The sequence below is a fragment of the Anopheles funestus genome, chromosome 3RL, assembly GCF_943734845.2.
Source record: "Anopheles funestus chromosome 3RL, idAnoFuneDA-416_04, whole genome shotgun sequence".
Lineage (NCBI taxonomy): Eukaryota > Metazoa > Arthropoda > Insecta > Diptera > Culicidae > Anopheles > Anopheles funestus.
In genome coordinates this window covers 41819572-41846605 of record NC_064599.1, presented here as the reverse complement: position 1 = coordinate 41846605, position 27034 = coordinate 41819572, and the positions used below count along the sequence as shown (strand labels likewise).

At 41.8% G+C, this 27034-nt stretch overlaps 3 protein-coding genes across 7 annotated transcripts in view; 1 reads left to right on the top strand and 2 right to left on the bottom strand.

The window, feature by feature from the left end:
- LOC125771864 (uncharacterized) overlaps positions 1–27034 on the top strand; it is a 124866-nt gene that overhangs the window by 33645 nt on the left and 64187 nt on the right. For 4 of the 5 annotated variants that reach the window (XM_049442971.1, XM_049442968.1, XM_049442969.1 and 1 more), the window contains one exon: positions 14727–14843. The exons of the other annotated variant lie outside the window; for it this stretch is intronic. In XM_049442971.1, coding sequence (XP_049298928.1) covers positions 14727–14843 — 117 coding nt within the window. The remainder of the gene's footprint in view (positions 1–14726; positions 14844–27034) is intronic. 5 annotated transcript variants of the gene reach the window in all.
- LOC125771910 (uncharacterized) lies at positions 16176–23201 on the bottom strand. The gene is made up of 3 exons (XM_049443074.1): positions 22300–23201; positions 21974–22172; positions 16176–18042 (listed from the first exon to the last, which is right to left on the bottom strand). Exons 1-3 carry the CDS (start codon positions 22511–22513, stop codon positions 17853–17855), a joined length of 603 nt encoding a protein of 200 aa, XP_049299031.1. The 5' UTR covers positions 22514–23201; the 3' UTR covers positions 16176–17852.
- On the bottom strand, positions 24379–26718 carry LOC125771893 (17-beta-hydroxysteroid dehydrogenase 13-like). Its single transcript, XM_049443043.1, has 6 exons — positions 25801–26718; positions 25294–25470; positions 25140–25212; positions 24888–25071; positions 24672–24797; positions 24379–24592 (listed from the first exon to the last, which is right to left on the bottom strand). Exons 1-6 carry the CDS (start codon positions 26182–26184, stop codon positions 24514–24516), a joined length of 1023 nt encoding a protein of 340 aa, XP_049299000.1. The 5' UTR covers positions 26185–26718; the 3' UTR covers positions 24379–24513.

The following is a 27034-nucleotide window of genomic DNA, read 5'->3' as shown; positions in this document are numbered from 1 at the left end:
AAACAAAAGAAGTTGTTGTTGAAGAACAAAGTTTTTTGACATTTTTAAAATATGTTGTAATGGTAAAAGTTTTAAGCAATTCATTTTTGTATGTTTAGACTTTTTTTGGTTTTTGAGCTTTTTTGAGTTGCTTGTATATATGTTCAACCATTACTGTTTATAAAACGCAATTGCATGCTTTCTATAGTTTTCGTAATTTGAAAACATGTTCCCATATCAGTATTGTTGAAATAAAAAAATCCATTTGAATAATAATTAGAGTTGCCAAAAAACAAAGGTTTTTGGGGTTTTTAAACTGTTATCTTTCATTCGTCCATTTTGCCCACTTTGATTTCAGGGCACATAGTGCACACCACACCGAGAACGTGAAAGACTTATACATTCCTGACCATACACGCCATACACACATATACCACACGGGGATACACTTACATCCGCCATGCCCAACTCGTACTTCACACTGCCGCAGTGGCAATGTACACTCCCTGGCTATGCGCTCGTGCTTAAGGTGCACAGAATACGTAAACATAATAATGATATTCTGAAAACTCAATTTTCTTCCGATTCAACCCCCTTCCGTGCATCCTGGCCGCTTGTCGTCTAGTGTGTGTGTGTGCGTGAGTGTGTGTTGCCATGTTCCTGGAGCCTTCTACTCGATCCTTGGTGTGGGCCTTGTTAGGTTGGGTAAGACATGTGGGTGAGAAACTCTCGTACGTGGAGATCGTCCATTGGATCACCGTCTCCACCATCCGGAGTTCCGTTGCGCTCAGTAAGACTGAACCGAGTAGAAACCGAGCTAACAGGCACACAATCGCACACGGGACACAGGAACGCGTGCGTTCACTCGTTTGGGCACGTACACTGCTGGCTAAACGGTGCATGAACAACCATCGCTTGAGCGCTAGAACAAAGAATGGTTGGTTTGTGTGTTTTATGCCACTTGCCCAGCAAAAACTAAGATATCAGAAGCCACCCAGTGCTATGGTGCTGCCGGCTGTTCTGCTGAGACACGGCGGTAAGCGATGCTTTCGGTTGAGTTTTACCGTGTACGCAGTGCTTATGGGCTGCCCATGCTACATCGACACCATCGTCGGTTTTTCAAAGAAATATTTTAAATTGTTTAATTGTACCATATCCTTCCGCTTTATACACGTTCAGCCTACACCGAACTATTGGCCTGTGGTTTCTACAGCACCATTGGGCACACGTACGTGTGCCAAGTTAATGATATACACAGGTTTTTCCTTCCCGCAGGATTCCGCAGTACGCGGTGGAAATTGAAAATACGCTAAACAATTAACCCTTGCACATTATCTCACTGTTGCGTGGAATGTATGTTCTGCTTACATACATGTAAGTTATGGTGAATGTTCATTACATGACTAAACAAAAGTGTAGAATTAAACATTTAAAGATTGTATTTTTAATACGCTACGATCGATCAAGGGTAAAATTTATTTAAAAATGGAAGTAAAATAATCAAAATAACAAATAGCATTTACTATTTCCATTGACTGATTCATAAACGTTTTATTAAATCTTTGGAAAAATCCGTAAAAAAAGAAACTCTTCACAATGACCATAATATAAGATGTCTAAATTGAAAAATTCTCAAAATTCAATGAAAGGGAGCACACCTAAACTAAAAGCCAAGATCTATGAAATGATACATACATCGCTATACGAATCTCGAGAAAACGGAAAGTTCCAGGAATGCGAGTATCAATCGGAAAGGACACTCGTTCAGCTCAATCATGCCTCTGAGCGTGAAACTCGTTCGAAACATCATGTCCCTCGTTTGCATCTTTATCAACACTGTCGATTTTTTTTCCTTTCTCTTCTCTTCCGATAAAACGAAATGCATTGATTGGTTCGCTCCCCAAGCAAAGACTCAATTTGTTTGTGTTGCGGCAGCACGTGGTTGATTTTGTTGATCTTGTTTCGCAATCAACGCTTCTGCAGTTGATTTGGAAGGAAGCCTGGATATTGATCGCTCTAATGGTTATACATTATACGAACTAATGCAAGTTGCTTCTTTGCTGATCGAGCACGGGTGTGAATACCTGGTTGGTATCTATTTAAGGATAAAATACATATTTTGGCTGTTAAATCACAACAAGTTTTGGGAACGCTCTTGGCTCTGCTACTTATAATGAGTCGTAATCCGTTTATCAAAAAATTTAATAAGCTCAATGTTTTAATACATATACAAACTGAAAAACTATTTAAAATATTAGAGATAATCCTCACCTTTTTTTCTCGTAGCAGGATAGTCAGTCCATGCTACGGAGAGACGGTCCTAATGGGATTTGATCCTTAGTGGTGCCGTATGGGCCGGCGCCGTTTATCACATACACCACCGGACCGCCCAAGATAATCCTCACCTGATTTTAACAAATCAATCATAAAGTATAAACAAATTTGCGCGTAATTGTGTTAAAATTAAAAAAAAGCAAATTTCCTGTAAAATTAATCATTTTGTAGTATCTTAACGACATTTAAAAAATATATATCTCTTGTAAAACAATTGATTGTCTTTGATTTATATTACTGACGTGCATTTTTTTCTTTTGCAGGTATGTCAATGGAAGAAAGCTCAAATATTCCAATGTGCGCGTCCCATTGCTACAGGAAGGTCGGTCAATATTTGGAGATACAATTTAGCTCGTTTTACTTTCACTATACATGTTAGAACTACAACGACCACAGCTAATAAGTACAAAAACCAATATATGTACCAAGAATATTGCAAAGCAGTTGTTTTGACTGTTCTAGGTTGTGATACAATTTTGGTGTCATTAGAAATCTTTGTCTTTACTTTTTGACTTACCTTTTAATATGCATTCTAAGCATTGTTACTTACATTGGTTTGATTATCAAGATTTGGGAAAACATTCGTTTACCGAACAAACCCTTCTTCTGTTATAAAACAACAAAATGTTCAACAATCACCATCATCACCGTATGAATTCTAAAACCGACCTTGATTAAAACAATGTTTCAGCCCTTTGGCAACTTAGGAAAACATCAAACGATCTCTTAGTTACTTCACTTATCGTTCCACAATGTTGCTTCAATAAATGCAAACATCGTCTGTAGTGTCCAGCTTGATGCGCCTTTCCTTGAAAGCAGCTACAACAAAACTATCAGAAAGATTATATAATTACAGGTCATGATTTATTCCATTACGGAACAACCATCTGTATGGTTCTAGTATCCTTTTGCAGCACCGTAGTGGGAGGGCATTTTGTTTTCCATTTAAAGATGAAAGGAAACCAACTTCCCGCTTGAGAGGGAAACGACATGGGATGAAAAGACGGAGGTAATGATGAAACAAAGCCGCTTCCAATGTACTTCCTCTGTTTCCCGGTCATATCCGACTTCGGCGTGGAAAATGGAGTGTCTTGATTTAACTGCAAAAACACCCGATTCCCCCGGGGGAATAATGCACGTGTTGCATTAAAAAAGGGAAACGATTCATATGCAGAGCATTAATTGAGTGCTCTTCATGGTGCAATAAATAGTTTCTCTGGGTGTAATTGAAACTCCTGTTCTTGGAAAATGGTTCACTTACACAGTATGCATAGTGCAATGAGCCAGCAATTGGATAACTTAATCATATTAAGGACATCGTACACAGTGTCACACTGTATCTTACCTGTATTGCAACATTACGATACATTACGGATTGAGTTACCGTTCTTCCTTTTAAGATGGGATAATTTCCATCATTTGGCAGTGGGAGTACAAACAGGATGGATGGATTGATAGTTAAAAGCGTACGACACCGATGGTCTAGTGGTACACAAAACCAGGAAGGAAAAAGATAAATTCCCCAGCTTTCCAACCATGCCAGGTGACCACGAATCATACATTTTTCATGCATGGTATCGTGCTCTGCGTCTTTTCATTTCGCTTATTTCTGTTCGACCACACTCGTCGAAAAGCATCCAAGTGTAAGGGAAGATCTGGAGACTACCTTTCACAGAACAGCAAAAGACGAAGCAATACATATGTGTGTCAGCTCACAAAAACTTCGCTCATCTAGGCGCACCCGGTGTCATGGAAGAAGGGGGCTGAATATATCCTAATCCAGGCAAAAGGAAAGCCGACCACCATCGGACATGTCTGTCGGAATCGCTTGAATCATCTCTCCACCCTGCTGAATGCCGATGGTCCGGAAACGTTGCACGACAGATCTGTTCTATGATGTCTGATTTTCCGATTTTTCGGTTGATGAAGGTTGTCGTTTTTTTTTCCTCACTCCCTTGCCGACTGTGTTGAGACTGTGTGGTATGGGACCGAAGCCTTTGGAAACTAAAGATGGCACTCCAATCGGTTACCGGACATGACAGGATCCGGCTATCTCCTGTGTCTGTGTGTGGCTCACCCATCCCAGCATCACCTTAGAAATGGTGACCATCTGACACGGCATACCGTACGGAGGTTGGAATCGAGGTGAATTCGTTGCTCATTGCCCCGGTTTACGACTGCTGTGGCTTCACGTTGTCATGCGAATTGTATCGCTTTCGATGGGACATCGAGTTTTATGATATGTTGGCTCCCGGTTACCTCCGGGAGCAAATGGGCAGGAGGAAACAAATGGACGCCTACCGGGAAGATGCACGTATATCGACCGAAACGTATTTCGGTTATCTTGGGACACGAAATAATAAGTCATCCGAACAACCGGTTTGATTTCAGCAACCGTGCCCGGTCGAATGCCACTGTTCGTACTGCCTTGTGGCGGGTTTTTGGGAGCCCTTTTTTGCCGATACACACGTACGCGCTATAAAAGTTAAGACGTAGTTACAGCTTAGACAAAAAAGGGCTGCTGCTGATGGAGAGGCGAACCAAACGCCAACCGTATAACAGCTGGCAGATAAAGTTCAACTGACCAGATGGTGACCGTTCCGTACCCGGGTAAGATGATTCGGGGTAACATTTTCTGCCCCAAACAAGGCACGTGCTTGATTAACGAAACACTGTGCTGCGTCTCCCTGGTGCATTGGAAATCATACCAGCGCTTGACGTGAGTTACTTCGTTTTAACTTTGCGCTTACGATTGCAATGAAAGTAACAAGATTTTTTTTCTCTCGACAGCTTTTTTTGTTTTGAGGGGATGTGTTTATTTGTGAGCATAAAAATCAATGAGTAAAAATAAATAGCATTAGTACGGAAAGTGGGATTCGACTGGCACGTAACGTTCCGCTAATAGCTTAATTTTAATGGTCGAAATTTTCGCATCACTTTCGTTGCAGTTTGCTCTCTTGCGTTATCAATACGCCGCTTAATTGGTTATTTTTAAATGAAATTAAAAGCATTACATTCTCTGCACGTACATGTAGCCCAGTTTTAAAGCTGACAGCAATGTTGGTGTAGTCTTTGTTCAACTTTTGTACAAACGTCCTTATTCAAATGTGTTACACACTTTCGATTCAACCGAATATGGTTGGTTCGTGTCACTTTGCAAGCTTATGAAACTCATGATCACGTCCAGAGCGTTTCACATTAACTGTTGTCGCTCTGTACAGCACAAGAACAATAACACGTTAAGCGGCACAGTTGTGATTGCATCACAGCTGTCTTTGATTGCACCGTATCATTGGGTATGCCCGGAATTCCAGCATAGGAAAGGGAAAGGTTCTGCGAAGGCTGTCTCAATGGTGGAAAGTTTCGAGCAAGCAAACGGTGAAGCAAACGAGAAGGGTAGCGACAGTCGTTTCGCCTGAGGACACCAAGGAATGTGCCTTCAGCTAGCGCGAAAAGCCGCGTACGACGATGTAACGATGCCAACATCTGTCGCACTTGAGACACTTTTCCCGAAAACTAAATTCCATCCACTACTGGGCCTGGACTCGATTGAGCATCCTTCGCTTCGTTCCTAGCGGGCCGCACCGTTTTCGTGGAATTTGTCTAACTGCAGGCTTATGCCAACGAGCAGGGAGGGACAAAATAAATAATCCAAGCAAGTTTGGCGCACAGGAAATGGTTGGAAATCGAGTTCCCTTTTGTACAGGTTTGAATGCACGAAAAAAGGGGGAAAGGAAGGATGAAACGCTCGCCAACTCGACGCAGGCGATTGTGTTTTTGTGTATATATATGTTTAGTATGCTTCACGCTCCTGCAACGTGCATGCACACAAAAGCTCTACGTCTAAATATTGAATCGGCAAAAATGTTCCTGCAGTTTGGACGACCAAAGTTTGCCTTTTCCCGTCCTACACGCTGCGACATCTGTCGCAAAGGCATAGCTGGCTCTTTTTTATCCTTGCTGTTGCTGTTATTGTTGCTAGCTTCAATCTTTCACTGGCTTTGAGTTTGATAAAGTGGCCTCAAGATGGAAGTACGTCAAACTGAGCTACAAATAAAAGAGAACAAAAAAAATACATACACACACAAAACTGCGGGAAAAACACTCACACATCCCACACGTAGAGATAAACACATTTCAAGCCTATTCTGTCGTTGTCGAGCTTTTCACATGCATGCAAAAGGATTTAACTTTCCGCGATCGGTGGGTGTGTTTGGGAATAGCTGGATTGTGCTAGAAATGACTTTGATGCAAGCGTGCAGTTGAGTGGTTTTGCGTAAAAATTGTGTTGGATTTTTCATTCGTCACCGGTACCGTTTTTGGGTGGCAAACAAACGAAAACATGCGCGAAACGACTGCATCATACATTATGGTGCATAATGGTGTTATGAAACGGAACCGCGGCCGGTTCGCTTAGTTTAAGGGCTTAGTGTGTACCGAGGTGGCTGCCGTACTCAAAGTGACTCGTTCACCATCACTGTACCATGTACAACGTGGTAGAGTTGCCTGATGTATGAGGTCCATCCTGTTTGTGACAGATTCGCATAACGGGTGGAACATAGCGGTGACAAAGCTTATCATAGGCTTGCCGTGTCTGGTGTGCGTAATGCTGCTCAGTATGTCAGTTCCGATCGTTTGCATCCTATCAGTTGGCAGCAACTTCGTATTGAAGGATCGTTCGTCCCACAGATAGTAGAAAACGATAAACTAAGCCTGTTATGTTTCGCTCAATCCGTGACGATTCCGAAGTCCGCTCAATTATGACACTTGTTAAATTACGAAGGCGGCAGCAAGAAGGCTTGCTGGAAGGCTAACTTTTGAAAGAAGAAGGTAAGTTCTTGGCACATCATTCGTTACGCTTCATCGATAGTAGCAATGTGGGTTGAACAACGCAAAGAAACGGAGAAAAAGGAACAATAAGCATCAACCGTGTACGGCCATAGAGAGTGAAGTTCGTACAGAGCAAAGTCCTTTGCATATCCTTCTTATTCATGAGCTTCGTACCCTTTGATCTATGGTAATTCCCTCGTGTGCATGTACATGTTGCGCAATTCCCACTATTCAGCCAGTTTCTGTTCGGTGTTCGTTTTTTCCTATCCAAATTCTTTTCCCTTTTTTCCCTGCTTCGTCCTGTTTTAGGACTCTTGTGCTGCTTCTCTTTTTTTATTTTTTAAAGCAGTACCACAGTAAACACTTCCACCGAATGGGATATCAAACTTGCCGGCTACTCTTGCACAACTTGAAGGCTGCTGAGGTTCAAATGTCAATTGAGCCCTGGGAGAACGTGTAGAAGTAAAACTGTGACAACAGACGCAAAAAAAAACTGAAATGGCAAACGAACAAGAACCCTTCACCGCTCTTCAGGCCAGTTTCGTACCGTAAACATGCAGGATCACCAAGGGCGCATGTATGTATGTGCGCATTAGGAGGTTTTGTGCCGCGATGCTTTACAATGGATATGAGGGCAAATTAGAAAACATTTCCGTGGTATTCTATGAATAACAAACGTTCGTCTTCGACATGGAACGCGCCTAGAGCGAATCGCTGCTAGTGTGTAGTGTTTATGTATTTTTTTTTGCTTTGATGTTTCTTTTTACCAGCCTTAAGAAACAACTTGGTTTTTATATACGCTGTAAGCTTTCTTTAGCTTTATATATGGAACAGAATTGAGTTTAGCATTCAACTCTAGGGTGAACTGTGATGGTTTTGTGCAGTGTGTAATCTTGGAATATTTTTAACATCATTTGAAATTTTCTTCATTTATTTAGTCTTTTGTTTATTCGTGAATAGATTATTTATTTTTTGTTTAACGATTTTGTGAGCCCTATCACTGGATAGCAAGGAGCTCGTAGTAGATTTTGAGGTGTATTATTTCTTTCTGGTTGCTTTGTCATTATGGTTGAACGGTTTTGCTAGTCAACTGGTAGAATTATATTTATCACATTATTAGGATTTTAACAAAATCGTGAAAGTGCTACTCTATTTGAACAGAATCCAGAATTGGTACCGACTTTATCAATTGAATTCTAAAGTCTTGTGAATAAAATGCCGACACTTGTAACTAATGAGTTACAAATTGACGATCATTTCACGTTTTATCACGCCCTTGTTACAGCCCTATCTATTATGGTCCGCGTTAAAGGCGAACGATACGATCTAGGTCCTCCGATGACTTTTAATGGTTCGGTCAACGGAGTTCGACCAATTTTGTTGATTGTGAAATTATGACGGAATAATTTCTTTCGAATAAAAATAAAAATATAAATTCAATTTAATAACCGAAGTATTTACAACCCAATTATGCAAGGTGTAGAACAGCTTCAGTAATCAGAATCTTTCAATAGATTATTGGTAAGGATTTTGAATTCCTGATATTAAACTCTTTTAATCTGCTTTTGTGGTCTAGATTAATGATGATGATGATCTCCGTCACTAACTCTTATTTTGGATGGAGATGGCCGATTTATCTATTTACATTTTTAGCCTAAACACAAAACAAACTGGTCAAAGGGAAAGACGTTTGACCTAATAATTGCAACAGACACAATGTTCTCATTGGTTTTTTGCTGGTTATATACAGCATAACGTCCCGAAAACCTATCCTAAAAGATTGGGTTACTGCATCATAAGCCAAATAAAATTTAAACCGACCTCCCCGTAGCATGGGCTAACTACGAGATAAAATTTATAAAACCCATACCATCGACGATATAGTTATAACAGAAACAGTTTCCTGAGTCTATACTGATTTAAAAGGACATGAATGATTCCAGCCAAGTAGGTACTCTCAGGTATTTGTGAAAAAACCCCAAGGACATAACTAGCGAATTTAAAAATAGAATACGATTGTTTTAAAGCTAGTAGGAAAAACTTGATAGCTTAATAAGTGAACGCAATAAAGAAATCGTTTAATAATGCTGGTCAGGGAGCAATACCAAGAGAACAACTTTTAACCGCATGGACACATCAACAGAATTTTACACACAAAATAATGTAATGCAAACAGACAGCAGTCACTTACATCAACATTGTACAAATAGTCTCTCAAATATTAAAAGGAAGGTATCGTTTCTATGCCATAGCATAATGTTTCGTACGTTTGTTTGGATACTCTTTGCCCGTTTCCCGTGGGCAACATGTTCAATTAGGAGGTTTATCTCATCGTCAAAACGATCAAATGATAATCTGGTTTATGATTTTCTATGTATCGTTGCGCTTCAAGATAGCAGCCTATCTCTGTGTGTGTGAGTTTGTATGTATGTTCAGCGTCACCCTCATCATCATCAGCTTCAGCATCACTATGGTGTACCGCGAGGGTTTGAAGAATACGACCCAGTGTACGATAAAGCATTGCCCCCCCCAAAAAAAAAGGATCTCATATTTGCAGTTTTCTTTTCTGTTAGATAGCTTTCCCGTGCACGCATTGTGGGCTGGATCGCCTTCACGGCCCACTCACCCACCGGAAGCCGATCTCTTATCGTTTGGAACGCGCGCGCGAGTGTTTGTTGCCTTCGGAACGCCCTCAATCGTACCGTAGGCTTAATATTTAATGCAATTTTCGGTGCTTAACATTTATTTATTCATAATGATCATCCGGCCAAAAGCGGCCAAGTGCGGCAAGTGGTATGTTCGTTTCGCTGGAATTGTGCCAGCGTCGGGTTCCGTGTATTTCTAACTCTCCCCTAAACCAATGGTAATGCGGCCTGAAATTGGACCGAAACTTCAGCCCAACGCAACCATCCTGTCCTATCTATTCTCTATTCAGTGAGTTCGATTTAGTTCTTTTTTTCTTCTCTCTCGTCGGTTTTATTTCTTTCTATCGCGAAAAATTGTAAATACATGAACCATGCATGGAATTTTCCCGCACAACGAATTTTCGGTCCGCAGCGGCAAGTCAAGGTTGACTAAAGATAAAATCATGATAAATAGAAGGGTAATTCGGTAGTGCCATCAGATAGCCTACGGATGATGATCCGTGCGAACGAGGAGAATGAAAGCTTATTTTCTTGAACAGGTTTGCTCATCGGGGAATGAAAACGAAACAGCGTAAAGCACACCCGACCCGACCGAAGGACAATTAGGAAGTCCTTTTTTGCCACAAGTCCTTCTCCCATTCTGTAAGGTGTGCGAAATGTAGGTTGAATTTGAAGACTGTTTTTGTCCTGGTTTCGGTTTTTACTCTACCCCCTTACCTTACACGCCTACCCTTTCACCGATTCAAACACATCCACATTCGCGTGATGAAAAGCTTATTTTGTGCGCAATTGTTGGCAGCAACAACAACAAAAAACACAAATCTCCACTCCTTACAACGGAGGCAAAAGAAAACTAGAAACTCCGGCACTAATAGGATTCCTTACTTTTGATTCCACCGTGGCATCATCGTGATGTTTTTCAGCACGACACACTCCGCACTAAACATGGCACGTAAAGGTTTCACATCGCCTCGCTCGTTCGGTGTACTTACGCGCCTCGCCATCCGCGCCTGTATGAAGAGTAGTAGAGCTGCTCGTTGTAAGTCATGCAACGGTTCTTCTGTACCGAGCGACACACATATATCTCGTGTCAAAACGGGCAAAAAGTCGTCGCCGAACACACTGTGAATGATGATTTATGTGCACGTCTGTATGATTTCATCCTCGCCGTGAAGGAGACGAGGTCGGGTTTTTGGAGTACACGCAAGACCGCTTTCCGTACGGAAGGGCACAAAATGCCATACTGACTTTATGCCGGCTCGTGATACAAGCATCACCGCCATCGTTACATCTAGTTCAATTTTATCTCATGATGCTGTACCTTTTCCTATTAAGGGGTTTTATTTTTGCTCAGCATTCCCTGCAGAATCTTTTTAAAAATGTCATCCTTACTACGTCTAGTGGCGTGCAAAAGATTCTATTCCTTAGCCCGTGTTCTATCCACATGCTGGGGAACCTCTTCATCACTATCTGACCTCTGAATAGGGTTCATAAACAGCAAAAGAGATAGAGAGAGAGGCAAAGTAACCAGTTGTGTGAATCAAAAGACTTCGAACAGAACGCTACTTTTCCGAGGCATAAGAAAAAAGACAAACATTGTCCCAATGCGAGGGTTAGAATCTTGCAGAAAAGTCAAAGTTGAAGGAAATAGTAATCACCCAGAGAGCGGGTGAAACAACCATGGCGTAGCTTAGCATTTTCGTTTCCGTTTCGTCAAACATGCAATACTGATAACGAACGAGCTACGGCAGGAAAATGAAAGGGATGTCATGAATTATGGATGAATTATGCGCTGTGCTGCGAGCTGAGAGGATGGCTAGCCGATTTTAGCACTGTTCGCGATTTGGAAAGCTAACCGCTTTCTTTTCGGTTACCAACGAGTTCCTTGCGGTTCGAATGAAAGGACGATGAAAATGTTTGTCTAATATCTTAAAAATTGAAGCAAAAGCCAAACGGGATGTGAACCGTGATGAGAAAAAGCCACACGTAACAGAATACACCTACAAACACATGTCAAAGCGAGGGTATAAAAATGGCGCTTCTAATCTTGGAAGCGTAGGTTTTTTGCTGCTTATGTTTCGCTTTCTTAATGTTGCTTTCAGAAGATTTCTTCATTGATTCATCCGAGAAAACAGCAGGAATGACCGTACTGGAAAGGAAAATCTCGTAAATAAACAAGAGCGACTTAATAAGCAGTAGGATGAGCAGCGAAACAAAGAACACGAAACATTTGTGACCGAAGAGTAGGTTATTCGTATAATTTTGCTTGTTTTTTTTTATTATATTTAAGTAATTTATACACATTTTTTCCCTTGCTACTAATTTAGTATATTAGTTTAATAATTTTATAGGTGTACTTTGGCAAAAGTTCATATTAATTGATGTAGTAGCGTAAACACACTTCTAATCCATAGGAAGATATTATTTAACACTAATACAAATGTGCAGTGATTGATTGCAGCGATCTTGCGTCAAATAATCGTCAAATAATGACCAACACCATCACTGCAGAGTTTCCGAATCATGAAATCAATTTGTATTCTATCAAAGCAAAGAAACAAAAAAAAACAAGCTTTATGCTTTTATTGCTTTCTTTCGATGATTTCTTTTATCCCAGTGTATGCATACATACGCACACACTCTTACAGGACAAACATACTTGTGCACATAATCTACCAAAATTAAGGTCGTCGATTTGTCAATGCTTTCAATATTCGACGTTTTCAGAAGAAAGCATTAATCTTTTCGTTGTCCTTTGGCTATCCCGCAACCGTTCACGGTGGCAGCATGACAAATGTTGCTTTTCTGAGAAGTGGGGTGGAATACTAAGGTGTTTACTGGCGAATTTGGAAGGTTTGTCCAATGTCGCACCGTCTTGGTAAGCTGTGTGACTTTACGGATTTTGATATAACGTAGAAAAAAAGGAGAAAAAAAAGAAACAGAAAAAAAATACAACAAACAATTTGGGAAAAGAATTTAATGTAGGAATCTCGTTGTGTGTAGTACCATATGAATGAATATGGATTATTAAACGTCTTCTTATGTTTTGCAAAGTTTCTTGTTTATTATTAGCAACAAAAATTTTATTAGTTAAAAAGAAGTAACAAAAGCAAATATAAAGCAGAAAAAAGTCACTTAACTTTAAGTACACTATGCCTTCGCAAGGGAAACACTCTGATAGCCCGGTTCATACACCATCCCTCTAGTTTCCTTTAAGTTCGCTTGTCGACTATCTGTCGCCGGCAATGTTGGGCTTGCGTCATAATCGTAAGACCAGTCTGCTCGACATTATGCTCACTACGGCACAATGCATCGGAAACTGTAACGACCAGGTTTCTTCAGCACTCGGCTAACGGGGAGAGGCTGAAGCTTTCCGACTTTTCCGAAATATGCTTTCGCTGTCATTCGTTCACACGAACGAAGACAGCTAATTGCATATCAACAAGTTTTTGATTAAATTTTATAACTCAACCACTGACACTGAGGAAGTAATATGAAACTAATGACGTTTCCCGGCTGCTTTTCATTGTCTTTGCACCTTCGTGCGAAGCGCCTGCCGATGCCGATGAAACTACTCGAGAGGATACTGGTGACAAGTGCCTTTCCTCCAATGTTTCCGGCCTTTTGGAAGCGAAATGCTGTGAATAGTGGCTGGTTTGAAAGAGTGTTTTTTTTTGTTTCCACTTCTTCTTCGGTTTCTGCAAACCGTAACTTTGATGCCATTTCCTTTTGCTGGCGTAGAACGGCGGAAAAGTTGGAAAATTGTAACCATGATGATCGGGTAAATTGTGGCGATAAAACGAGCAAATGACATATTTTTCGAAAGTTCCATTTTGTTTTCCTTTTGCTTGGAACTCTTTGTATGCATATGGCTGGTGTTATTTACCAGCAAATCAATGTTTGTTGGTGTGATTTTCAAGAATGAAAATGAGAGTTCAGCGAAGCGAGAATTATATTGCTATTTTAATGTATGCTTTGATAGTCGCTATGTTATTTAATTGTTTATATTCACGATAATGAATGATAACATCAGTATGAATATTAACGCATTTTCCTTGTATTTAACTTTAATTTTTATAACCGATGCAATTTTTTTTTTAAATAATTGGTCTGAAATCTTTCAACATGGGTTGAAGTACGAAACCGCCTAAAAGTATGCAATATAAATACATACATATGTCGGACTGATTCCGTCGACTTTTTGAGCTACTCTTGACGGCGCTCAAACGTAATTGATTGAAGATAGTGCGAAAAGATCTCATGATTTTATGTTTATTGCAATTGTTGGGATTATAATCATAAAAGTGAAAAGTTGTTAATTGGGTACCATAGGTGCGTAACTCTGCTAGCGGACAAATCGGTGAGAGCTCGTCACAACCTAGGAGATCCTCGAAGCGACTACACGCATAAATAAAGTGTACAGAATCTAAAACCACCGCGACTAACACCAGAGAGACGATCCGAACGGCACTACTGCTGCAATAATGATCGAATGGAAAATGTTCAAAAGATTATGTTTTCATTGTAATTATTGACAATGAAGTGAAATATTATAAACAAGCGAGTGAACCATTGATTCACATTGATGAACTGCAGTTTTAGGGCATCATCTTCATCAAGCATAATTTCTTTTTTTTTTCATTTATTTTCTCACGTTAACAACAACTGAAACAACCAGTAAAGGTAAACTTTTATCTTTTTGTTTTGTTTTCTCTTTTATCTTTAATCTTTTATCTGTTTTCTCATTGTTTGCGGACCGATTTCCTTTTGTTTCGATCGTTTCCATCCAGTGTACGCCATTCGAATATTGATTTCGTCCTTCCCAGCATGTGACTGTGTTGAGCTGTCTCGCACAAGTCTCATCTTTCGCCTCACCTTCCGTTTCCCCTTTTTATGTCATCGCTCATACGTAATCATCCCGTTCATTTATGTTTTCAGGACGTTGTGGCCACGGGAGTCCTTGTGAGCAATTGTGCTACGAGCTGCACGATGGCATGTACGAGTGCGACTGCTCGGAGGGATTCGAGCTGAACAAAAATGGCTATAGTTGCCAAGGTAAGTCGCCCCAACTTTCGGTTTTTCGATAGCTTGCACACCACCGTTTTACACCAATCCCCGAACCACCGGTTCAAGTACGCTCCATCACGCTCCATACGTTTTGCATCTTGGGCGTACGGGTTAGTTGGCCGCTGAAAAATTACTTCCCAACGGCGTATACAAACGCCTGACAAATTAGCAACAGTCCCTCCCGGAAGGATTGGTTTAACACTGCACGGTAGTATAGGGCAGGTTAGGAAGGAAATGTTTGAAAAGTAAAACCAAAAAAAAGCACATCTCTAGTAGAGGGATTCATCTGCTAGCAATATCGTGCAAAGGGTAAAGAATAGATACAGCTGTCCTCGGTGAGACTGCCACCAGGGAGACCCGTTGCCAGACGCACGGTGCTCCAAATCGCATGTAATCCAGCCAGTCAGCAGATAAAGTGTAGCACCGCCGGATTAAAACAAGACGGATGGTAAACATTTCGAATCAGAACCGAAAGCTTTTGCTTCATGCGGAAGTTGGAGTTGGTAGTTGTTGCCTTCTTGCACGTTCGGAAGACACAAACAACGCGTACAACCAGAATTAGGGTAACGATTTGCAGCAATCGGATAGATATGGTTGGTTTTCGGCGTGCCAAAGGACTAGCGTCGGTTGTGGCCAGGTAGAGACCGGTGAATACCAAACGCAAGCAAAAACCTACCACCATCTGGGTCATCGTATGGCAAAGTGTATGGGGTATATACGGTTCGAATTGGTCCGATTTGTCATGTCGGACAGAGCGCACTATATCAGACAGAACAGCAAAAGGTAAAGCGAAAGTGAGAGCGAGAGAGAGGAAGCGTGAAAGTACTGCCGAGAATGCATGTAAATCATGCTAAGCTAAAGCAATGTGTCCCTAGCCGTTGCGTCGTGGGAAAAACGGTTTGCCGGAAGCTTTAATCGGGCAAGATTTTATTCGCGCTTTCCGCCCAAATCCGCACGAAGCTGGTGAGCACTTGCTGATAGCGCCACGATGCTGTCCCGTGGTGAAAATGGTAGTATCCCAGAGTCTGGAAAAAGTTTCAGCGAATCAAGGGAAAATGAGAGCAATGGGCTTATATACGCAGATAGCACACATGCACATGCCATAGCTGAAAGCTGTTGAATGCAATAAATCTTCCGCCAGTTGCTGGTTCTTTTCAAGGTGCAAACTTTTCCGTTCGCTGTGTTGGGCTACGGTTTTGGGCTAAAGGTTCTGAGTGGAAATGCGGAATCATGAAAAGTGAATACTTTTCATTCTATGTTAGTGTTATGCGAGAAAATAGGGAAGAAAGTATTTACTACAACTGAATTAGAACATGGAACTTGAGTTTAAATGACGAACTATATTTCAATGTTGGGCGAGACGTATGGCACTCGACTCAGTGAGCGCAGTAAATGTAGCTCAAAATACAACAGTTTAATGTTATCTGTTTACAAGCCATCGTTGTGTTTCTTCGCTCCGATAAAGCATTATTTATACGTAACCTTATGGTGGTATAATCTTTTAAATAAAACACTCTTGCCACCTTCTAAAGGGTCGATGCATCACTAGAATGTATCACTATGTTAAGCATTTATTGACGGTGGCCGAATGTAGGATTAATGTGATGGAAAATCTATAACGCAGTTTGTTACATTCTACTGATGGAGCATTTTTTAATTATACACTAGGTCAACATTGTCGGGTTTATTTATTTACAACAGTCAACAGTTCATTCGCGCCCTGATCGTATTTTCCTAAAAGCGTTTTCGATTTTTTTTGTTTCGTTTTCATATTTTATACTAGAGTTAAGTGCACTTAATTATTGTTTTCTCTCACATTCTGCACCTGACATTCCTCCTGGCGGGTTCTGTGCTTTCTTTCTACCTTTCGGTTGATAATTTATTCATATCCTACCTACCTATGCTAGAGATTTATTACAGTGTTGCCATTATTTCACACTTGACAACGTTTATCGATCACATTTTACGGTTCACCGAACTGTTTAACTGTGGGACCGGGTATGTTGTGCGCTCATGTAACATCTGTACCTATCCAGTTGCCCCATCTCCACCCGTACCGTACGCTTTTCTTCACACATAAACACATAAATTAGCCCGCACGTGCACGGTGGGTCCGTAATCGAATCATTCGCACGTATGGTCCGTTAAGCGGTTAAAACTCATCACACTCATCGGAGCCTACGCGGAAGCAGGAAGCTGACGATGGCTTAAGATGAGCGTCCGCCATTGGAATGTTCACACTCACAGCGAGCACTCTGTTACATATTTGAAGGCAGGTTGTAATGCGTTACTTCGAAACGTCATCAGGGTTGATGAGGTGGTTTGAGGAGCAGTAAAATAATGGAACGCTTCGAGCCAGTGGGTAATAACTGGCGAGAACAGCAGCCACTAAACTTAATCAGCCGTGTAAGGTCAACAAAGGGGGGCAGTTTTTTTTCTGTTAGCTTCCCCACCCCGTACACTATACTGCCCTATCCACGTAGAGCACATCCACAGCGCATTGTTTAAAAAGTAAAACGTTACTGGAAAAACTGCCTGGTATCGAGATTCACTTCCTAGCTCGTAAACAATTGACTCTCGAATGCGTCGCATCGCACGCTAACACCATGAGGGTAAAACGATCAGTTCCGCAGCTTTGTTTTTCTGGTCCATTGACGAAGAAAGCGTCGACGGTATGGACGTTTTGATTGTTGGCGGAAGCACGTGTCTTGATAATTTGTGGGTAATGTTCTTTTTGAGCAACAAAACGCCAAAAAACATCCTAACTGTCGAGCGTTTTAAAGGTCAGTTCCATAAATCGATGAAGAATCGGTGGTTTTGCAGGAGCTTTTCTTTGTACATTCGCTTCCATGGTAGTAAGATGTGTCTTTTGCTTTCCTTTTTCCTTTTTTTTACTCTTACTTCGCTGATACCCTCACGCGTAACGTGACGTAACGCTTGATAACGGTTGGTCTCTGCTGCACGTAACAAACACATTGTTGCGATTTTCTTTCCCCCTTACTTGAGGTGCACCACATTGGTGAGCTTGAGCAGCTTTTTCGAGCTGTAAGGACAGCTGGGCCAAAGGTGTGAGCATCCGATCGGTGTCACGAGCGCATCGCCTGCGTCTCTTAGGAGCTGTCCCATGTGGGCCGCAAAGTGCCATTTCGTTGGACTCACAGCCATCGTCAGTGATAAGGTTGTAGACCTGCCAGAGGGAAGAAACATCAGACACATGAAATCATTAGTGTTTCGAAGCGTATAACGCACGTTTTTAAAATGCCAATACTGTACGATATCTATTTGATCAAAAGCTCCCCCGATCGCCGATCGTACGATAAGACGATGATGGTTTTTAGGGTGACGATGCTGAGCCGGCACCCGCCGGCACCAGATCGCAATCGGTGGCTGTGCATAGTCGGAGGAAACCCCACCCGAACAATGCCGTGGCAAGACATTGCGTCGCGAAAGCACGTGGCAAGTGGCACAGTTTCGGTACACGACGGTACCCGCGAACAGATGATTTCTTGCCACGATGGAATCCATAACGGCACGAACCGGATTGTTATGCAATGGAGCACGTCGAGCTATGATTGTTTGGAGCATGGAAAAGATGGTTTCAGCGGTTTTGGGTACTGTGCGTTTGTTGCACTACTAGATCTTGAAGGCATTATAACATTGTATAACAGTATGTTTAAGAGAGTACTTTAAATTGAAACTCAAAATTTGATTCCGCCTTTGCAGTGTTGATAAAAAACAGAATTCTTTTTAATTTTAAAAAAATACCCAGGCCGTTCTTCTTGAATAAAAAACCATAAATAAAAATATATTTTCAAAGTATATAAAAATGTAGAAATTGTACCATTAACACATTATCGCTTCTAGTACTGAAATTCATTTATCAAACTCAGTGTTGATAAAAAACAGAATTCTTTTTAATTTTAAAAAAATACCCAGGCCGTTCTTCTTGAATAAAAAACCATAAATAAAAATATATTTTCAAAGTATATAAAAATGTAGAAATTGTACCATTAACACATTATCGCTTCTAGTACTGAAATTCAATTATCAAACTCATCTCATGTGATTTGTTTAATTCAATGTTCGAAACATTCCATTGCATTTATAGCAAGATTAGCTACATATTATATCCATAGCTGGAAATGTTAAGCAACCTATACCTATCGGTCTATAAATAATATTATTTTTATCCTTGTATGTCAAAACTGACATAGAACATTAAAACAATTCCTGCACAATCCTTGAGGACTTGCAAATCACACACTTTAGTAGGAAGTTTGTACGATTTCTATCCTTTACACTACTCAAGGATATTGGAAAAGGTTAAAAAAGTTGCAAATTTAGCGTTCCAGTTGCACCTCCATTGCGAGAAACTCACCCAGAATCGCTTCCAAACACAGTTCCAACGGCAATGTTGTACTGACCCTTGCCCGACCCTGTATGGAAATTTCAGTATGTCAACTATCGGTTATAGAAAAATTAAACAGCGCGGCATACAAAGAGAATGCATTCGGTTTGCCTAACGCCTTATCGAAATTCAGCAAACACCACTGCACGACACTCTTGACATTTCATTCGACACATTTTGCGTGGCTATCGCTGAAGGTGAACGAGCCTCGCAATGATGGAAAGCAATCGGCAGTAGAACGAGGCGAGGAAGCTGTTTGGACATCTAGCAGTGCATTTGGTCATAGTGAAATCATGCCAAAACAAGCCTTGCAACTGGGTAAAAGAGCGATGGCTGTCCGCCAAACCGTTAAGGTTTGTTGATGTTCGAAAGTACATTGGGTGTCTATTTGTAGCTTTGTCTTTTATCATCGCTTCCATGTGCACACTCCATGTGGACGATTTATTCATATAATTTAATGCATCGCATCAGTCATTGTGGAATAGAGTACTATGCAAGGGTAAAAAAAACTTAGCAATCCGTCAAAGTGCATTCGTTCAAAAGCACGAAGCGTACTACGCAACACCCCATTGGCCATTGAAGCGGAAACGAAACCGCGAGCGCAAAGAAGGCGCGTACAACGAACGAAAGTTTGACCGTGTATTACTCAACCGTTGCAAATATGTACGCACATTGCATAGCCTCACGGTGTGAGTTCGTTTACAATGGCCACCGGGGAGCAGCGGGGTTGGGACCACCACCAACGGCACCAGCTGCCAAAAAAAGGCCATTACTGATTGTCATTCCGTGCGCGTTTGAAGAGAGTGACCCATGGTGGAAGCCGAACGGGTGGCTTTATTTTCGCGGCACAACGTTTTGCGTACAAACCGCTCAATTACAGGCGGTAGGATTCGTGGTGGTCAAATCCTAAAAACCCCAACCTCCCGGTGAGTGAACGAGAGTGAGTGAGCATTCGTCTAATGTAAAGCAACCGTAATCGCGGATCCGCTCGCAGTGTTCGATGAATTGTCGCTCGAAATGCGTAACAACGCGACTAGCTGCTGCAGGGTTGTGGAGGGTAGGGATGGAAGGTAAGCGTACGGCAGAGTGGGGTTTAGCAAAACAACAACAAGCAACCTGCGCCCCTCCGAGTTGACTGCACCACCGTCGGACGAACTGATCGTAGAGTGGCTGACCTCGATCGATTGAAGTTTAAACCCACACGGTTACCAGTGTATAAATTCTGGGTGTATGTGAACGTTTTTGTGTCTCGTGTAGATATTTCAATGTATAATGCTAGTTGTGTATGATTGCTCTTTTACTGAGAGTAATTAGCAGGGATTTTGACCTGAACGACATGCTAGGGCGTTAAGACACGAACCCCCATTTGAAAGCACTGTTACTATTCACAAAGCTACACAGTTAATGCAGTTTTTAAAGCGTGAAAAGCAGATTTAAAATGACCATGACCTATTTTATCTTCCATTTCGAGACGCAGCCACAATGAAATTATTCACTTTCACCTCGCTCAAGGTTATTGAAACAAAAATCAATAACAATGGTCAGCAGAAATCAACTCTGCAGTTCAGCAGCGAGACAGCGACATGCATGTGCGAATCACATTGCTTCGTTTAATTATTGATCGTTATCCACCGTCCATGCTGGATGGACCGTATCCATGGACCTACTTTTACAGTTGCCAAACACTTCATCTTTCTCCAGTTCATCGCTTTTGTGGGTTTTCTCTCTTCCCGGGGACGTCTGGTTGAGATGATGATGTAATACTGCGTGTCCGGTGTCAAGTGGGCAGCCAGTGGAAACTGCCAGATACAGCAAACTGCTGGCAACACTGTGTTCAGCATCCACATACGAGGCACGGAAGAGTCAGCTACAAGTCACGGTGGTGGTTACGGTTTCAGCGTGACAAGCATTCGCAGCCTGGTGCCGTCAGCGAAAGCACCAAGTATTGTGTATGTTTTCAGTCGACCAAAGATCGCTGCGTCATGCACGGCTCCACGCTCATAATGCCACTCCGTTCATACAATTCACACACGTGCCTCGGTTTGGTTGGTGAAGACCTCCGGGCGAACTCGATTGCACAAACTTCTAGAAAAAAGGGCGTTCTTTGTAACACTTTCGTGTATCGACGGGCATTGGCAGTTGTAAGAGACTTCTAGATGTGGGACCATCAATTTGTGCTTTTGTTTCAGTGAGCTGCGTCATTGTGAAGCTTCCGCATTCGAATGTTCCAGCACGCGTCGAACAGGCGATTATTCCAGTTTTTCGTCCAGATACGATCAGCGTGATGAAACGTTTTGGTGGGGATCGTGATCCCCACGGGTAATTCGAATGCATTGGAATCATGAAATTAGATCAATTTCAACAGGCACGCTAGTGGAGAATAATTTTCACACCGTAAACAAAGCACATGGCAACGCAGAGAAATCTGTTTCAACCGGCTTCTCGATTGCACCCCCACTGGGAAGCGAAATGTTATTGAACCGTTCCGATGCAGTTGCTGGGGTGTGTAAACGATCGCTCGGGGTATTGCACGCATGCGCAACTTCCCTTTCACTTCCAGTTCCGAAGGGGATTCGAGCCTATGGCTACGCGCCGGTTGGGAAGAAGTCGAAACTGGTTTCCATTTCAATGACCCACAACCAACCGATGTGAGCTCACGATCGAACACGCACGCACGAAATGAGTGGAAGTTCCCGCTAAGCTTCCCTACCTTATCAGTGAGAGTAGATCCCGTTCACGGACGTTTAGTGAGTAGTTTGGCTTGGCTGCCATCTCGCACAGAAGCTTCGGAAGACACGCTTCCCGTAGTGAATTTTTCAGCTTCTCCTTACGTGCCGCCAACTCTGCTGACGAGAGACCGGCCGTTTCTTGGTCCTGTTCGAAGTCACCATCAACATTGTCGCTGATTTCTGCGAAATAATTGAAAAGACGAACACGCACGAATGTTATTGATCAGATATATTCAATCATTGAGGAGACTAACACTGAAAGGCACTGTTCTTTTTCATCACACGCGTTACATGTCTGGTCACCTACCGTTGGAAGCACTGGTACGGGTCTGTGCAGTCGATGTGGTTTCCTTTCCGGTGGGAATCATCTTCGACGAGTCTGTCTCAACCTCGGTAAAGCCTGAAAGCAGTGATTTATCTTTGGGCTCTTTTCGTGCACCACCATATCCAAGCAGATCGCCAAATATAATCACTACGAAGGCCATCACAAATATGATCCGGAAACGCCACGCTACCTCCATTGTTACGATGAAATGGCCACTAAAGACTAACGTGTCACACAACTCTTTCGGTTGAAACTTTACACCTTCTCGCTGTTAAATAATATGACATTCACCAATCCGCGTGCGACAATCGTGTCACGACGTCCACTTTTCTTTCCCGTTGCCAATAGTATCGCTGTGTTTGCAGCTGTACGATTCCAAACCGCCTTGAACCCAACCAACCACAAGCACGATCATCGAACGGGTTTGGAAACGCTCCAATCTAGATCCTCTTGACACAGTTGAAATTCATCAAATGAAGATAGCCAACTTTACTGCACAGCATTTGCTAAACGGAGTATGTTTACGGTAGTTTTTTTTTTCTGCACTTAATGCTTACAACAGGTTTCTCTCACTACGAAGTTTCGATCACGCACGATCGTTGTGTTTACAGGTACGCGCGTTACACTGAAACGTCAGTTCGATGCGACCGATCGCGGGTACACTCAGAAAGCAAAAGTGCACACCTGGGCACGAACCTGATCACAGTTTACCTGCTGCTGCTAGTTTCAAAGAGAACGCGAGAGAGGAGGGATTATTGGGTGTGTACACACGAACCGCGTACAAAATAAGTATACGAAAAATTTAAATGATTTACAAAACATATCCTAAAATCCTTAGCTATAGCTTCGATATTTTCCATTTTTTTGTTTTATTTAAAATGAATTATTTTCATTAAATACTAAATAAAATTAAGTAATACTGCTCAGACTTACTATCGCCGTCTTGACAATTGATAATTTAAAGTTAATAAAATATTTAAAAAATATGTTGAACAATTTAAAAATCTCACTGATTGTTTGCCTCTCAAAACATGTTCTCATGCTGCATGCTCACAAAATGGAATGGTGGATACTAGCTCTCGCGAATGTTTTCTCAAAAGCGCTCACTCTCATTTTTCAACAACGCCTATCAACACCCCTAGTCAAAATAGAAAGAAAAAAATGGTAGTGGTGAGAACTACACTTGATGATTGTTAATTTGATTTTTTCATCACAATGACGACCCTTGCTGCTTGGTGCGTTGAGCAAAAGCAGTGAGAAAACAGCTGATCGGTTCTCACTTTCATGTGCATAATTTGGTATTTTTAAACTAGCAAAAACAACTTCGCTTCTCATCGAGCATTCCCGGGATAAATTACTTCTGTAATACTGCGTGTACTGAATAATCGTTTAAGAGTTCATTTAAGTATGTTAAAAAAAAGATTTTCATCATGTGATTTACTTGACTAGCAATCTAATCCACGAATGATGATAAAATCAATATTTTAAAAAGCATATTAATATGAATCTTCTGTCTAATTTAGTGGCTATACTTAAGAGATTTTAGTCTCGCCATTTATGGGTTTCTTCTCTTCTTGGCATAACACGACCACTAAGGTCATGCCGGCCATTTCAGCTTACTAAACTGATTTTCACCACGTGGCCGGATAAGTTAGTCCTTACTTCGGTCGGATGGTTCGGTCGGATAGGATTTGAAACCCGTTCCTGCCGTGTGGAAGCTTTTTATCACATACACCACTGGACTACCTCGGCTTATTTTATTTATAAGTAGCCGAGAGGTCTTTCACGAATTGAAATTATTGTTTTGTTTGTTTTAGGGACGGCTGTATTTGAACTTATTTCGAGAAGCCATCGGTTCCGATGAGATTAGTTCTGTGACCTTTGGTCCATGAGACCGAATGTCAAGGTACAATATTAGCGGACCGCCGGGTCTTAAATTACGAATAAGAAATTGTTTAACGTGGATCAAAATGTACCTGTAATAAAGGGTTTTTTTTAACAATTTTAATAAAAAGTCCTTGGAAAAACCGTAAATTTGTTTATCTTTCTTAAACTATATAATTTTTTTAAGAAAGGTAGAATATTTTTTATTGTAAAATTTTAAGGTGTCACTAAAGCTTCTAAACCAGGTAGGTTTTTTTACATAGTTTGTACAGACTAAGAGGTAAAACAGATGAAATATATAGCACTACAACTTTATCGCTCCATGACGTTCGGTATGTTCGTTTTTAGCAAACATCTTTTTGCTAAATGTGCTACCGATGATGGCAGATTCCTAAAATGAAGTACAAATTGAATATTCATTTATGTGTGTCCTTTTGTATGATTTTTTATGTGTGTGCTATTTATCTTACTCAAAAACTCCAATGAAAGGTCCAAAAACTTTCGGTATGTACACGTGCGCCTTGTTATAGAGAATTCCTCCAACAACTGCTCGCGCCACTGTTTCGCTGCGCATGATGGGAACTCGATTTTTAATGCTACAAATATAGAAAGAAATAATTAGAAATGAAAGAAAATCGTAAGCACCAAATTCTGGCCCATTCCACATCGGGTGTAACTATTCGTACCCCATTTTTTTTAGTGCCTCCATCAGTTCGAGACGTGTTTTGATGAAGCTCGGATAGACGGTGGTGGTTTTAACGATATCATCAACGCCCTCGTTATGCAGCTCGCTGGCAAACGAACCCATAAGACCTCGCACGCCGTACTTTGAGGCAGCGTATGTAATCATACGTTCAATTGGTAGGTATGCTGGGGAACGAAGGGAGCAACATTTTAATTTCCAACTGAGAACAAAAGTCTTCACCAACATCACCTACCGGCTATCGATGCGATCGCCACGATATGGCCTCGTTTCCGCTGGATCATATCGTCAGTGAACAGGCGTAGTGTCTAAATGGAGTAACAGCAATATGGACAATTAATTCAATGCTCTCTCCTAATCAAATCATCCATCCGTTTCCGTTTACCCACCCATAGATGGGACAGCAGGTTGATTTCGATCACTTTCTTCAGATCATCCGGAGTGCCCTCCCGCAAAGACATCAGCGGCAGAACACCTGCATTGTTCACTAGAATATCGACGGGACCCAGTTTTGTGGAAACCTCCCTTTTTAGGTTGCTCACGGCTTCGAACGATGAAACATCGGCCTATCAAAGGAGTGAAGAAAAAACGTACACCATTAGTCCGTCATCAACGCGTTTGTTCGGTGAGGTGGATGCATTTACGGCCAGCAAAAGCACCCCAAGCATGCCAACTCGTGGAAAGAGACGGGCAAAACTAGTTGCAGTTGATTACGTCGGTTATGCACCATCACTACTGGCAACGGGGTTGATCAATGCTTTACCGCTGGCCCAGTACGGAGAACCGACGTTAGATAATAACGAGCCCTACGAAAGAGAGGGAAAACACAAACGAAACAAACAAACAAAAAAACACACCCTATGGTGCTGGATTTGACAAAGCGATTGCACCTTTACCTTAAAGAATTGCGCTTTCACGCCCAGCTTCCTGACGTCCTCTACCGTTTGTGCGCCATTGACTTCATCCAGGTCGACCACGGCAATATGACAACCAGTCTGGGCCAGCTGTAGACAGATGTCCCGCCCGAGTCCGTTCGCACCACCAGTAACAAGAGCCGTCCAGCCGGAAATGTTCTTCTTTGACACTTTGCGCGTTAGGCCGATGACGTACCGTACGATAATCGGAACCAGCAGGACGAAAAACGTCACAACATCCAGCATAGCCGACGCGAAAAATCGGACCATTTCAAGCGGTCCCATTCTTGAACGGGACGATGCCGAAGCTTTTCCACTGATTGCCTTGTGGTACGGCGTTTGGCCGATGTTATGTAAACTTTGCATTGTACTTTGCGGCTCTGTTACTGCACTGAACTGCACCAAACCTGGACACCGCACGTCGTTAGACTTCGTTACTTTACTTTATTTACCTTAGCACAATCGTATGTGTTTATCGTTGAGGTATCGTGACAGTGCTGTTTGATTTAGCTGCGTTTTGAACCACTCCGTACAAACACCCAACCGTAACTGATCGCGAATTGCTGCGCGTAAAGTGCAGTTGCCGCTGCAAATGAGTTAAGTTGCATTGGCAAACTTTACCAACCCTGCCCTCCAGCTTGCCTGATAGACTGTAGACTACCAACCCGGTAGCACTAAAGGGCTGGAACGTCCGAGAAAGCAATGTTTTGAACGCGGCATGATACACTATTAGACAATTCCCAAAATAGTGCAAACTTGCCTAAGAACTTGTGCAACATTGGTAGTTTATTATTTTTGCCAACAGTTATATCATTTATAGAGTCATTTGTTTTTTTTTTCTTTTAAATGGACTACAAACACTTACCACTACAAAAAACACAATTATATAAGCGACAACATCATTTTAAATGTCTTCTTCTTTTTTACTAAATTTATGAACCCGAGTTAGTCGTTTTTTAGTTCTTATTTAGTTTCTTGAAGAACGGTCGGAGAGTTTGTTGATATTTTAGGTGACGTAATTTTTTTACCCATTATTTTAGTAATAGCTGCACTATATATCCTATACGGGGGCGGCCCGCTGGTGCATTTGATAAACGGCGCTGGTCCAACGCGGCAGGAGCGGGTTCAAATCCCATCCGAACCGTCTCCCCGTAGCAAGAACTGACTATCCGGCTACGTGGTAAAATAAGTCTAGTAAGTCAGAAATGGCCGGCAT